Source organism: Chlorocebus sabaeus, chromosome 9 (genome assembly GCF_047675955.1).
Source record: "Chlorocebus sabaeus isolate Y175 chromosome 9, mChlSab1.0.hap1, whole genome shotgun sequence".
Lineage (NCBI taxonomy): Eukaryota > Metazoa > Chordata > Mammalia > Primates > Cercopithecidae > Chlorocebus > Chlorocebus sabaeus.
The window spans coordinates 16,868,776-16,882,767 of NC_132912.1; the positions used below are offsets into that span (position 1 = coordinate 16,868,776).

General features: G+C 44.2%; 1 protein-coding gene across 3 annotated transcripts in view; it reads right to left on the reverse strand.

The window, feature by feature from the left end:
* The window catches only part of RSU1 (Ras suppressor protein 1), a 230,777-nt gene that overhangs the window by 164,780 nt on the left and 52,005 nt on the right, over nucleotides 1–13,992 (reverse strand). For all 3 annotated transcript variants that reach the window (XM_008002372.3, XM_037983371.2, XM_008002375.3), the window contains 3 exons: nucleotides 3,365–3,483; nucleotides 1,421–1,503; nucleotides 1,036–1,150 (listed from right to left, as the gene is read on the reverse strand). In XM_008002372.3, the coding sequence (XP_008000563.1) occupies nucleotides 1,036–1,150; nucleotides 1,421–1,503; nucleotides 3,365–3,483 (317 nt within the window). The remainder of the gene's footprint in view (nucleotides 1–1,035; nucleotides 1,151–1,420; nucleotides 1,504–3,364; nucleotides 3,484–13,992) is intronic.

The following is a 13,992-nucleotide window of genomic DNA, read 5'->3' on the forward strand; positions in this document are numbered from 1 at the left end:
ATCGGACTGCTCATAACCTTCCTAACATCCTGCCATCCAAGGTCCTTGCTTCATTAATTCATTCATTCAGCGTTTTCTGAGCACCTACTGTACCCCAGGGAACAAATGCAAAAATGCCCCTGCCCTCCTGGTGCTCGCATTCTAATTTCTAACAAATGGCCTCTTCAAACCGCCAGACTTGTTTAAAGAACTGCTTCTTCAATGTGTTTCTTAAAAATGATGGTATTTTGGAGTAGAAAGGCAAATAATTGCAGTTTGAGACAACAATGCGGTTCAAAGGATTGAAGAAATGAGAGGCTATGGAGGGTCTGCACAAGCAAAGATAAGGGAACTCGTGAACCTTTTGCAGTGGAACGAAGCAGTTAACGGAATCACTGGCTTGGAGGTTATTTCTGGCGGGGGACATAAACCCACTCTGGAAATAGGAACGACCTGGCAGAGGAATAGGATTAGGATTCAGCGGCCAGGAGTAGAACCCATTCCCAGCAAGAACATATTTAACAATTCCTACTAGAGACTAGAGACAGGATCAGGAGAGAGGCAAATTCACGACCCGCAGCGGTATTAACATCTTCAAGTAGCCGTAACAACTACTTTAACTATTTGGTAAAAGTTTTTCCAGGTCAATAAAAATTTAAGGGGTTCAAAAGTAAGAGTGATACTTAGATAAAGTTATTAATAACCAACCAAGACCCAGAAAGCTTACGCAGCTAGTCGATGAGGCGCCACGGATAAGGCTCTTACTACTAATCCCATGCTTTTTCCACTACATCACGCAGGGAGCTGAGCGGGGTCATCTTTCATCAGCAGTTTCTAATATACGGGACGCTACAGCTGCAGAATACAGGATCGGGGAAGGTCAAATCTATAACAGCTCAACTCTAGTCAATGACAAATGGTTCTCAAATGATCGGAATTGGGTGCCTAGGTGCAGAGTAGTTGTCAAGAGGAGGAGAGAGGTTGTTCAGAATTGCTACATTAGGATAACTGTTATTCATGAAACCCAGAACTAAGTTCATTCATCAGCAACCTTACCTAGTTCTGGGGGCAGAACGGTGAGGCGGTTCCCCTGAATATGGAGCTCTTTAAGCTGGGTAAGCTCCCCGATTTCCTTAGGCAGCGAGATCAGGTCGTTATCCCTAAGGCTGAGCTAAACAGAAGAAAACAAGGAGTTGTCAACATATTTACACATTAAAAGGTGCTCCACAGAAACTCTCATCCTCCTCCATGTCCTCTCTTCTACTAAAGCTCAGTCCCTTCCATTTATTTACAAGTGCCGGCGGATAATCAAGAAACACTATCAGGAATAGTGGTTTATTCCCACAAAACAAACCTTACTCCTGCTCAAACTGACTTGATTCTACCCCTACAAGGCTGCGGCAGTGAATTGATTTTCTAAGAATTTAGATAAATTACTTACTATCTGCAACTTTGTGAGCTTCCCAATATCTGGCGGCAGGATTTCAAAATCGTTGTCACTTAGATAGAGTGCACGCAGGGTGGCTGCAAATTAAACAGCAATATATAAACAGGGTGGCATGGAACCCAACCATTTGAGGTCTGATCAATACGAGGGAGTCAGCTTTGATTAATAACCCTGACTTGGTGAAAAGCCTTTGACATACCTAGGGCTCCCAATAATAACAAGCAGGTCAAACTTAGATTTACTGGCTTATTGTGTAGCTAGTATGTCCAGGAAAACATCTATATCCAAGAGGACTGACTCAATTAACAACTGTGGGCACCAGCATTTTGGGCCACAGAGTTTCAGCACATTTTTAGAAAAGATTGCAGTTTTTCTCATAGATTCCTTTTGATTCACATTTATTTCTCCATTTGCATCAAAGGAAAACAAAGAACACTACTGTGCCACTTTTATGGATACCTAAGGCAAAAGGTTCTTTCAAGAGAATACAACGATGTTAAAACAGACTTTTTCCTATGTAAATAGCACTGGGTTAAAAATTAATGAAAGGCTTTCTGGTGATGGAGGCTATAACCACAGCTCATCAGTTCCATCATCTGACTAATTATTATTACTTGTTTCTACAGCCTTCAGGACAAAAATAAATGAAGACAAAGAGGCTAAAACAATGACATGAAGTTAACAGAGTAAATCCTAACTTAAGGAGAATATCAGTAGTCAGAAATTTGTTCGTAATTATTACACAATGATAATACGATTCCGAACTACTGAAGGCTAAAATTCTAAAGCATCTGTTTATCCTCAACCATAAAAGCTGAGTATAATTAGATATATGTTTTGTTTACCAGTATTTATTTTCTAGAGACAGAGTCTCGCTTTGTCACCTAGGCTGGAGTGCAGTGGGTCACTGCAGCCTCAAACTCCTGGCCTCGGGCACTCTTCCTACCTCAGCCTCCCAAGTAGCTAAGATCACAGGCGCATGCTACTACGCCTGGCTACTTTTTAAATTTTTATTTCTAGAGGCAGGGTCTCTCTATGTTGCCCAGGCTGGTCTTAAACTCCTAGCCTCAAGTGATCTTTGTAGCTCCAGCTCCCAAGAACTGGATGTTAATATAACATAACAAAAACAGTTGCTCCACTGCCCAAGAAAATATTTTATAGCTGATTTCATGTGCTTGATAAAGTCATAGAGAGATAATGTACATAAGGTAAAAAATAAAATTTAAGAGACCAGCTCAGAAAATTCAGATTTTGTGAATGCCGTATAAGTTATTTGAAGAAATAGAACACTCATTTAAGGGAAGCAAACCTTGTCCGAAATAGCGCATAAGTTCCCAGAAGAAATCATTTTTTAATTTTCAAAAGCATCTTCAGCAAGAAATTTGTTTGCATATGAAAGAATAAAGTGTGTTCACCTGTGGCCAATAATTTCTTAATGCCTGTGTACTGGATCAATAGGTCAATAAGAGCGCTTATTAAAAGGCTGAAAATAAGAATCCTGGCTGGAAAATTCAAAAATTCTGTTAGTGGTTTATTAATAAACATTTTTATAAATAATTGATTGGAATATCCTGGGCAAATATCCTACAAAGAATTAATAGCAACATGGGAAGATACCTTTTTTTTTTTTGGCATGCTATTTAAAAAGAAAGTCAAGTCTCTTAGCTAAATGTGAGGCTTGATCTCATTTAGGTATATAATCTCTCTCAGAATGTTAATATGACATTACTAAGTCCACTTCAGCCCGATGGTGTCACATAACGATATATCAAATGCACATACTGCTGAGCTATGAAGGAATATTCAAAAGGAGTCTCTAAAGAAAAAAATATCTCTGTCCAATAATTTCTCTTGGAGTTTGGGTCCTGGCAAATAAATTTCCCTCTTAGAACGCAAAGTACAGGGTTGAGGAGATTTATAGAACTGAAAGTTTCTTACTCAGGTAGAAGAAGTTTCCAGGAAGAGAATTTTCGCTCAAGTTGTTGTAAGTCAAGTCCAGAACCTCAAGAGCTGGCAGGGAGCCGAAGCCTCGTGGCAAAGTGTTCAGCCTGTTCATGCTGTTGCAGGGGGACAAAAATCTATGTCATGACACCAAAGACCCGTTTATACAGACTATCAAGGGCGCCTCGGTTTCACAGGATGAAAGTGTAAGACAGTGCCATGATCCTAGAGTCACTTTCTACTTTATTTTTATTTTTTATTATTTTGAGACAGGGGCTTGCTCTATTGCCTAGGTGTGCCCAGGTTGTAGTGCAGTGGCACAATCTCAGCTCACTGCAGCCTCAACCTCCCCAGGCTCAAGCAATCCTTCCACTTCAGTCTCCCAAGTAACTGGGACCACAGGTGCATGCCACCACGCCCTGCTAATATTTGTATTTTTTGCAAAAATGGGGTTTTGCTATGTTGCTCACGCTGGTCTCAAACTCCTGAGCTCAAGCAATCCTCTCACCTTGGCCTCTGAGAATGCTGGGATTATAGGCGTGAGCCACCATGCCCATCCTGTTTTGTTTTTTTTTTTAATTAAAAAAAAGCATTTATTTAATATTTACAATGACAAATAAAGATTGTACATACTTATGGTATACAACATGGTGTACATACTTATGGTGTACAACAATTATATATATATATAATCCATTGTGGAATGGCTTAAATCACACTGTTCAACATATGCACTGCCTCACATGCTTGTCATTTTTTTTTCTTTTTTTTTTTTTTTTTGTCTTTTGTGGTGAGAACGCACATTCACTCTCTTAGCAATTTTCAAGTATGCCACATATTGTTATTAACTGCAGTCACCACGATGTATGATCCATCTCTTGAACGTATTTCTGTCTAACTAAACTTTCGTGTCCTTTGGCTAACATTTCTGCAATTCCCCAATCCCTCCAGCCTGTGGTAACCATTTTATTTCGTTTCAATGAGGTTTACTTTTTTGCATTCCACATATAAGTAAGAGGGTGTGGTATGTTGTCCTACTTGGACTCATAATTTCAGTCAGAGAGCTTGTAGGTTCCTGAAACATTTGCAAATTTCTTAGTTGTCATTTTCCTCCAGCGGTGAAACTTAATCACTGTTTTACACAAAAACTCAAACCATCACAAAATATCTATCCTTGTAAAGAAAAACTTCCTTATGAACGTAGTGATAATATCTCAAAATATACACATGATGCTTTGTAGTTTTCAGACTTTTGCTTGATTTCATTTCATTTATTCCTTTTTGGAGGGAAAAATCATGTTTTGGTTCTACAACTGCTAACATTGAAAATTATCTTCAATTAGAATGGTGATGGCCAGGGGCTGGAGGGAGGGGAATGGAGAGGTGTTGTTTATGGGCATAGGATTCAGGTTTGCAAGATGAGAAAATTCTGGGGATTAGCTAAACAACAATGCGAATACGCTTAACACCACTGAACTGTCTGCTACAAAGACAGAACATTTTGTGTGCATTTTATCACAACTTAAGAAAAATTAAAATCATACAATTGACCCTTGAGCAACATGGGTTTGAACTGCCTGGGTCCAAGGACACATGTATATTTTTCTTCTGCCTCTGCCACCCCTGAGACAGCAAGAACAACCCTCCTCTTCCTCTTCAGCCCACTCAGCATGAAGAGGGAATACCTTTAAGACGATCCACTTCCATTTAAAGCACAGTAAATGCACTGCCTTTTCCTTATGACTTCCCTAATAACATTTTCTTTTCTCTAGCTTACTTTATTGTAAGAATGCAGGATAGAATACACACAACACACAAAATACGTGTTCATCAACTATTTCTGTTTTTGGTAAGGCTTCTGGTCAACTGTAGGCTATTGGGAATTAAGATTTTTCGGAGTCAAAAGGAACGTGTGGATTTTTCACTGCATGAGTCACTGTGTTGCTCCCTCAACCCATGTGTTGCTCAAGGGTCAACTGTGTGTGAGTGTGTGGGGGGGGTGTGTGGTGTGTGTATGTGGTATTGTGTGTGGTGTTATGTGTATGTGTATTTGGGTGTTTCATGGGGTGTGTGAGGGGTATGGTGTGTGGGGTATGTGTGTGGTGTGTGTGGGGGATACGGGCGTGGTGTGGTGTGTGTATGGGGTGTGTTTGGGGGTGTGGTGGTATGTGTGTGGGTGTATGTACGCAGTGTGTGGTGTGGGTGTGGTGTGTGTGTGTACACGGTATGTGTGTGTGGTGTGGTGTGTGTGGTGTGGGTGTGTACACAGTATGTGTGTGTGGTGTGCTATGGGTGTGTGGGTGTGTACACAGTATGTGTGTGTAGTGTGGTATGGGTGTGGGTGTGGTGTGGGTGTGGCGTGGGTGTGTGGGTGTGTACACGGTATGTGTGTGGGGTGTGGTGTGGGTGTGGAGTGGGTGTGTGGGTGTGTACACGGTGTGTGTGTGGTGTGATATGGGTGTGGGGTGTGGGTGTGGGTGTAGTGTGGGTGTGTGGGTGTGTACACGGTATGTGTGTATGGTGTGGTGTGGGTGTGGTGTGTGGTGTGGGTGTAGTGTGGGTGTGTGGGTGTGTACACGGTATGTGTGTGTGGTGTGGTATGGGTGTGATGTGGGTGTGGTGTGGGTGTGGTGTGGGTGTGTGGGTGTGTACACGGTATGTGTGTGTGGTGTGATATGGGTGTGGTGTGTGTGTGGTGTGGGGTGTGGTGTAGGTGTGGTGTGGGTGTGTGGGTGTGTACACGGTATGTGTGTGTGGTGTGGTATGGGTGTGGTATGGGTGTGGTGTGGGTGTGGTGTGGGTGTGTGGGTGTGTACATGGTATGTGTGTGTGGTGTGGTATGTGTGTGGGGTGTGGTGTAGGTGTGGTGTGGGTGTGTGGGTGTGTACACGGTATGTGTGTGGGGTGTGGTATGGGTGTTGGTGTGGTGTGGGTGTGGCGTGGGTGTGTGGGTGTGTACACGGTATGTGTGTGGGGTGTGGGTGTGGTGTGGGTGTGGTGTGGGTGTGGTGTGGGTGTGTGGGTGTGGACACGGTATGTGTGTGTGGTGTGGTATGGTTGTGGGTGTGGTGTGGGTGTGTGGGTGTGTACACGGTATGTGTGTGTGGTGTGGTATGGGTGTGATGTGTGTGTGGTGTGGGTGTAGTGTGGGTGTGTGGGTGTGTACACGGTATGTGTGTGTGGTGTGGTATGGGTGTGATGTGGGTGTGGTATGGGTGTGGTGTGGGTGTGGGTGTGTACACGGTATGTGTGTGTGGTGTGGTATGGGTGTGATGTGTGTGTGGTGTGGGTGTGGTGTGGGTGTGTGGGTGTGTACACGGTATGTGTGTGTGGTGTGGTATGGGTGTGATGTGTGTGTGGTGTGGGTGTAGTGTGGGTGTGTGGGTATGTACACGGTATGTGTGTGTGGTGTGGTATGGGTGTGGTGTGGTATGGGTGTGATGTGGGTGTGGTATGGGTGTGGGTGTGGTGTGGGTGTGTGGGTGTGTACACGGTATGTGTGTGTGGTGTGGTATGGGTGTGATGTGTGTGTGGTGTAGGTGTGGTGTGGGTGTGTGGGTGTGTACACGGTATGTTTGTATGGTGTGGTATGGGTGTGGTGTGTGGTGTAGGTGTGGTGTGGGTGTGTGGGTGTGTACACGGTATGTGTGTGTGGTGTGGGTGTGTGGGTGTGCATGTTTGTGTCTGTGTCTGTGTGTGTCTCCAATGAAGTCTAAGGGAATTTTTTTCTACACTATCTTTTATCCTTTCTTCAAGCCCCTTATTTTTCTTAATGCAGTTCCCTTTGAACTTACTTAAAAGTCAATTTAAAAAAAAACTTTAATAAAAGTTGACAGATATTGAAAGATGGAAGGGACTGTGACAATAAAAATCATTCTAGCCATCGATCCTTCTCATAACAGATCCAGCTCGGTCCAGCCCTACCAAGCGGGCCTCACCAGAAAGAGCTGCCAGCAGAGGGGGCAACCAAAAGGGAAACGTGGGTTCCCTCTCTCAGGCAGAAAACATCCCAGACAGACCACACCCAGCAAAACGACCTCCACGACTATCTACTGCCATGACAGCAACGACAAGCATTCTCCATGAAGTCACAATTTGTGAAGCGCATTATGGCAAGTACTTCCCTTGTTCACTAAAACTACCTTGTAATACAGGCAAGATGGAGCTTGTCATTAATGCTATGTTGAGACGAAAGAGCAGCCTAAGAGAGGGTAAGGAGCAAAGACTTCAGAAGTGACTGAGGAAGGTGACATGTGTCTGGGTGCACCCTGTACCTCACAGAGGCCAAAGCCACTCCAGACCCTTGGGCTCCGATGCAAGGATTCTGAGAGGAAATTGCAAGTCAAAGAGAGGACGGCAGAGAAGCACACACTAGGTGCTTCTGGTTTTAAACACTGCTTTAAGTTATCCGTTTTGAAAACTGCTGATTCCTTAGCATTTTTCTCTGCAAATAAATACACTTTTGCAATATTAGGTAGAGGAAATCCACGATTAGACAGGTGTAGAGGGAAGAGGCATCTCACCTGAGAGCGAGCTCCCATTCAATCTCCAGCCCAGAGCAAGCCTGGGGCCCCTCCACCTCCTGGTGGCAAGAATCTACTGAATTTCAGGTTCCTTTTTCTTTGGAGTGACAAACCAATACCCACAACGTGTAAGGAACACAGCAGAGTCCCACGTGCAGCTGATGGCCAGAAGTAACAGTAGTAGGCACACCACCCTGGCAGGCAGAAAGGAAGCCCTTACTTAAATGCTGAAACTTCAGAAGAACTGCTAGCAACAGCCCCAGCTACAAAGGGGGCAAGGAACTGCAGAGACTTCTGGCCGCCTCTCCAGACGCCAGTCCATGGGCATGGTGACCTGGTGCCATCTCTGTCTGCACAATGAAAGATAGAACATGCTGGCTGTCCCCCCTACCTCCGGCAGGTGCTAACATCCATCTCCATCCATCCACATTTCCACATGTAGGAATTCCGTGCTCAGGACCTGCTCTGACACTGCTAGCAATCAAGGTTTCCAGGAGAAGCTACAGTGGGGGTAGGAAAAGTACGGAGCTTTAAGGCAGAAGACAACTAGATGAGGAGTCTGGCTCCAGCACTTGCTAGCTGCATGACCTTGGCCAAGTTACTCAGCTTCTCTGACACCCAATTTCCTCAACTATAAAATGAGGCTGACAACACCTTGAGGGCAGGATTGCTGGGAGCATGAGAGAGAAAATATCTGAAGCACCCAACACCCGATCCATGGCTCACATGTGGCTTCTCAGGGAATTCGAGCTGTTGCTAGAATTATTTTTCAAAAAGGTTTGAGAGAAAATTTTGAATCAGCCCTAAGCGAGCAAGTTCACCTCATGAAATTCCACTTTGGATGGTCCCAACTGTCAAGTGTGGTTTTCTATTTGTGCCACACTTGCTTAATCTCAGGTGACTTCAGGTGTTTCAACATAAAGCTTCGCAGCGCTCAGCTATGCCAAGTGGTATCAATTCTTTTGTTTGCATGGGAAGATTTTTCAAATGCGTGTTGGAAGTGGGCAAATGCCTGCATATGGTGGAGAAATTTATAAAATCAGGGGGTCTCAGGCTATTCAGCATCTTTCTTCCCTTTCTTCTAAAGCCCCGGAAAGGTCTGTACTAATACCTTCTTTTCAGAGCAGTTTCTTCTCTGCAGGTTGTCCTGAGCACCTCCAGCTTCAATAAAACCTTCTTGTCTCAAGGCACTAATTTTTCTCACCTCCACAGTGACCTACTCACACGTATCACAAATAAAAATTTTAAAAAAAAACAGGCTGAGCCCAGTGGCTCACGTCTGTAATCCCAGCACTTTGGGAGGCCAACACAGGCGGACTGCTTGAGCTCAGGAGCTCGAGACCAGCCTGCACAACATGGCAAAAACCCATCTATACAAAAAAAAAAAAAAAAAAACTACAAAAATTAGCCAGGCATGGTGGCGCGTACCTGTGGTCCCAGCTACTCAGGAGGCTGAGGTGGGAGGATCACTTTAGCCCAGGAGGCGCAGGTTGCAGTGAGCAGAGATCATGCCACTGCACTCCAGCCTGGGTGACAGGACGAGACCTTGTCTCGAAAAATGAACAAATAATCCAAATCCATAAATACCCAACATGGGACTTAATAAAAACTTCTATGTATTCATGAGACAAGCTCTAGCAACAAACGAGGTCAAACGTTATTCCCAAATAGTTGGGCGTGGTGGTCCTGCAGTGAAGTTATCCTAGAAATAATCATCTACATGGGAACCTACGTGGCTTCACATTTTTGGGAAAATAACTCCATGAAATAAATAACCTGAACTTAGAACAGAACTAAACTTTCTTTTATTTATTCAGGTGGCCTAAAATTTTCTGATGTCTTACAATCATCAGAATAAACTTCAAATACTGTAAAAACTTTGAAAGCAAATTCTGATGGAGGGTGCCTTCTGGAAGGCACACAAGTGGCTTCCCAGCTCCGTTTTGTGATCTCCTGTGTGTATGCTTTCACCCTGGCTCCTTAAAATAAGGAGTCCTCCCTATAACTTGCCTTACTGTGTGAGTATAATTCTATATGCCATTTGAGGACAGAAGTATCCTTTAGTGAAACCCATCTTAGCTCCTTTCTCAAAGAACTGGGAGTTTTGTTCAAACTTTGACAACTCCATCTATGTAGCTACGTAATTAAATACAAAAAGCTTTACACAATCAATACAGCACCAACAGCCAAAAATGCAAACAACTCCGAAGAGAACAAGAAGGCAACTAAGATGCATTCATTGAAAAAGAAAAGTTTAGGGCCGGGTGTGGTGGCTCATGCCTGTAATCCCAGCACTTTGGGAGGCCGAGGTGGGCAGATCACCTGAGGTCAGGAGTTCGAGACCAGCCTGATCAACATGGTGAAACGCCGTCTCTACTAAAAATACAAAAGTAGCTGTGCATGGTTGGGTGTGCCTGTAATCCCAGCTACTTGGGAGGCTGAAGCAGAAGAATCGTTTGAACCCAGGAGGTGGAGGTTGCAGTGAGCCAAGATCGTGCATTGCACTGGAGCCTGGGCAACAAGACCGAAACTCCATCTCCAAAAAAGAAAAAAAAGAAAAGAAAGAAAAAGAAAACTGTACGACTCTGTCCTATGGTGCCTCAAACCAAAATGTTATTAGGAAAGTCAAAAAAGAACAAAACCTGAGCTTATTATTTTATTCCCAAATCTGTCTCCATCCATTGTATTTTTCAGCCGCCCAACACAGAAATATAGGTATCATTCCATCCCATCAGTTACTGTCTGTCAACATTACCGCCTGTACATTTTTCATATAAAATCCCCCCCTGCCTCCACTGCCACTGTCCTAGTTCACATGGGACATGAAGCTCGTGTTCTTACTGGTCTCCTAACCTCTAGGTTTACCTCCCTCCACCCTCTTCTCCATACTGATCTTTCACAGGAAAATCTGACCGTACCTTCTATCTGCTACTCTGCTATGCAAATTTCTCAATGGTCAGTATAAAATTGGAGCTCGTTTATTTATTTATGTATTTATTTTTGAGATGGAGTCTCACTCTGTCGCTTAGGCTGTAGTGCAGCGGTGCAATCTCAGTTCACTGAAACCTCTGCCTCCTGGGTTCAAACGATTCTCCTGCCTCAGCCTCCCAGGTAGAGTAGCTGGGATCACAGGCATGTGCCACCACACTTAGTTAATTTTTGTATTTTTAGTAGAGATGAGTTTTCACCATGTTGACCAGGCTGTTCTCCAACTCCTGGCCTCAGATGACCTGCCAGCCTCAGTCTCTCAAAGTTCTGGGACTACAGGCATGAGCCACCGCGCCCAAGACGAGCTTGTTTATTTAGCACAGAGCCCTTTCCTTAGCACTTTTGACTCCCTGTCATTATTATAAACATTTATTTGCTTATAGTTGGTTTCCCCAACTGTAATGGAAGCTCCATCAGGGCTGGATAGCCAGTAGCTAGAACAATGCCTGGTACATGGTTGGCAACTTGGTAAATCCTCATTCACTGAACAGCAAACATCCAGGATTCCCTGTCTAGCCTGACCTCTGACTTTACCACCGCCTGCCTCACACTTTATACTCAACAGCGCCAAAAACTGACAATTCCCAGGCCCCAGGCAGGCAGTGCTGTGAGCGTTTAAATATGTCATTCTCAGCCAGGCGCGGTGGCTCACCCCTGTAATCCCAGCATTTTGGGAGGCCGAGGCGGGCGGATCACGAGGTCGGGAGATGAAGACCATCCTGGCTAACACGGCAAAACCCCCTCTCTACTAAAAATATAAAAAAATTAGTTGTGCGTGCTGGCGGGCGGCTGTAGTCCCAGCTACTTGGTAGGCTGAGGTAAGAGAATTGCTTGAACCAGGTAGGCGGAGATTGCAGTGAGCCAAGATCGCGTCACTGCATTCCAGCCTTGGCGACAAAGTGAGACTCCGTCTCAAAAAAAAAAAAAAATACCATTCGCTCAATCTGAGACACCTTCCTTCGACTTTTAAGTCTGAGAAATTCTCACGTATCGAGTGTCAGCTCCCGTGCTACCTGCTGTGTTCCTGCTCCTGAGAATCTCACCTGCGGATTAAAGTGCTCCCCGTCTTGCTGCTCCCCCTGCCGGTCCACAGTCGCCAGCACATCTGTGACCTCGCTGGTCTGTTCCTGTTTATAGCCAGTCTTGCCCTAGTAGGTAAGGTCAGGGACCATGACCTTCACCTTGGCTCCCCGGTACTAGCAAGATTCCTTACATAGAAAAGTCACTTACCTAGTCATGGAATCAATGAAAAAGTAAATAAGACAATTATGATGATAACAATAGCTAACTAATACTAGGTACTTCTCAGTATGTGCCAAGCACTGTTCCTAGTGATTGAGTTTTTATATGTATAATATGTATACATATATATATTTAATAAATGAACAAATTAACAGTAAGAGTATACATCTATATGTAGTTTTAGCTTCTTTCTCACATACAAATTAAAGATCAGGATAGAATAGTCTGTAAAACCAAGATATAAATGGAGAATCATTTCATTTCTGCTTTGCCAGATGGGTATACAGGCTCCAAATTTGTAGGGAGAAAAAAAAAACCCATCTCATCTAAAGTGATGTTTCTCCCTCCTTTTAACTTCACTTTCCCTCAGACATAAGAATAAAGGCTGCCCATGGATCTTACAAAGTTGGTCCCTAAGCCCAAGTGAACTTCAAAATAATGTGTCTGACCAAACTCTTTGTGGAAAGAATAAACTAAAAATCACTCCATGAATGAGATTTTTTTCATGACTGCTCCCTATTAAATTGGCAAATACGGCTAGACGCAGTGGCTCATGCCTGTAATCCCAGCGCTTTGGGAGGCCGAGGCAGGCAGATCATGAGGTCAAGAGGTTGAGACCATCCTGGCCAACATGGTGAAACCCCATCTCTACTAAAAATACAAAATTTAGCTGGGCATGGAGGCATGTGCCTGTAGTCCCAGCTACTCGGGAGGCTGAGGCAGGAGACTCGCTTGAACCCAGGAGGTGGAGGTTGTAGTGAGCTAAGACCGCCTGATGACACAGCGAGACTCTGTCTCAAAAAAAAAGAAAGAAAAAAAAAAAGCTGGCAAATACCTGGCCAGCATCTATTGCCACTCCATGTCAATCACTAACTTAACCAGAGCATTTAGTGGCTACAATTTAATGAATATATGACTTTGCACAGAGACTGAAGCATGAATGGTCAGATTCATCTGATGGCTGCACCAATGAAGATGGAATTCTGATGCCACAGTTCCAGTTGGGGTCTATGGATGTATTCGTCTGTTCTCCCATTGCTATAAGGGAATGCCTGAGGCTGGGCAACTTACAAAAAAAGAGGTTTAACTGACTCATGGTTCTACCGGCTGTACAGGAAGCATGGCAGCAGCTGCTTGTGGGGAAACCTCAGGGAGCTTTTACTCATGGTAGAAGGCAACGCAGGAGCACGTATATTACATGGCAGGAGCAGGAGAGCATGAGGAGGGGAGGTGCTACACACTTTTAAACAACCAGATCTCACAATAATTCACTCACTATCATAAGGACAGTACCAAGAGGGGACGGTGCTAACCCATTCATGAGAGCTCCGCCCCCATGATCTAATCACCTCCCACCAGGCCCCCACCTCCAACACTGGGGATTACAATTCCACATGAGATTTGGTGGGGACACAGATCCAAACCATATCAATGGAGTCTGAAGGAGCATTTAGACCCAGAACCATGGGGTTCTCTTCCCAGCTTGGACACTAACCTCAGAGGGGACCAGGAGCCAGGCCCTGAGCCCCTTTGAAAAGGCTTAGCTTCCTCTGTGTACAATGAAAGCACTAAAACCTGCCCTCCCTACCTCCCAAATGTTGAGAGGGTCAAGTGCTGTGAAGTAATACACAAAAACAGGTTATCAGTATTATTATTTACTGCTCCCTGGTTCTGCAACCTCAGCTGAATCAAAACTCCTCTCTTCACCTTTGCATAAACAAAGACAGAGGATTTTCACCTCTCAGCTACAGAGAATTGCAAAAATGAATGAAGCATCATTAGGGAAAATATTCTTCCCTCCATGACACAAAGGTGCTTTGTAAACTATTCCTATTTAACACGGAGAGAAAAAAAAAAAATCAACCATATTAC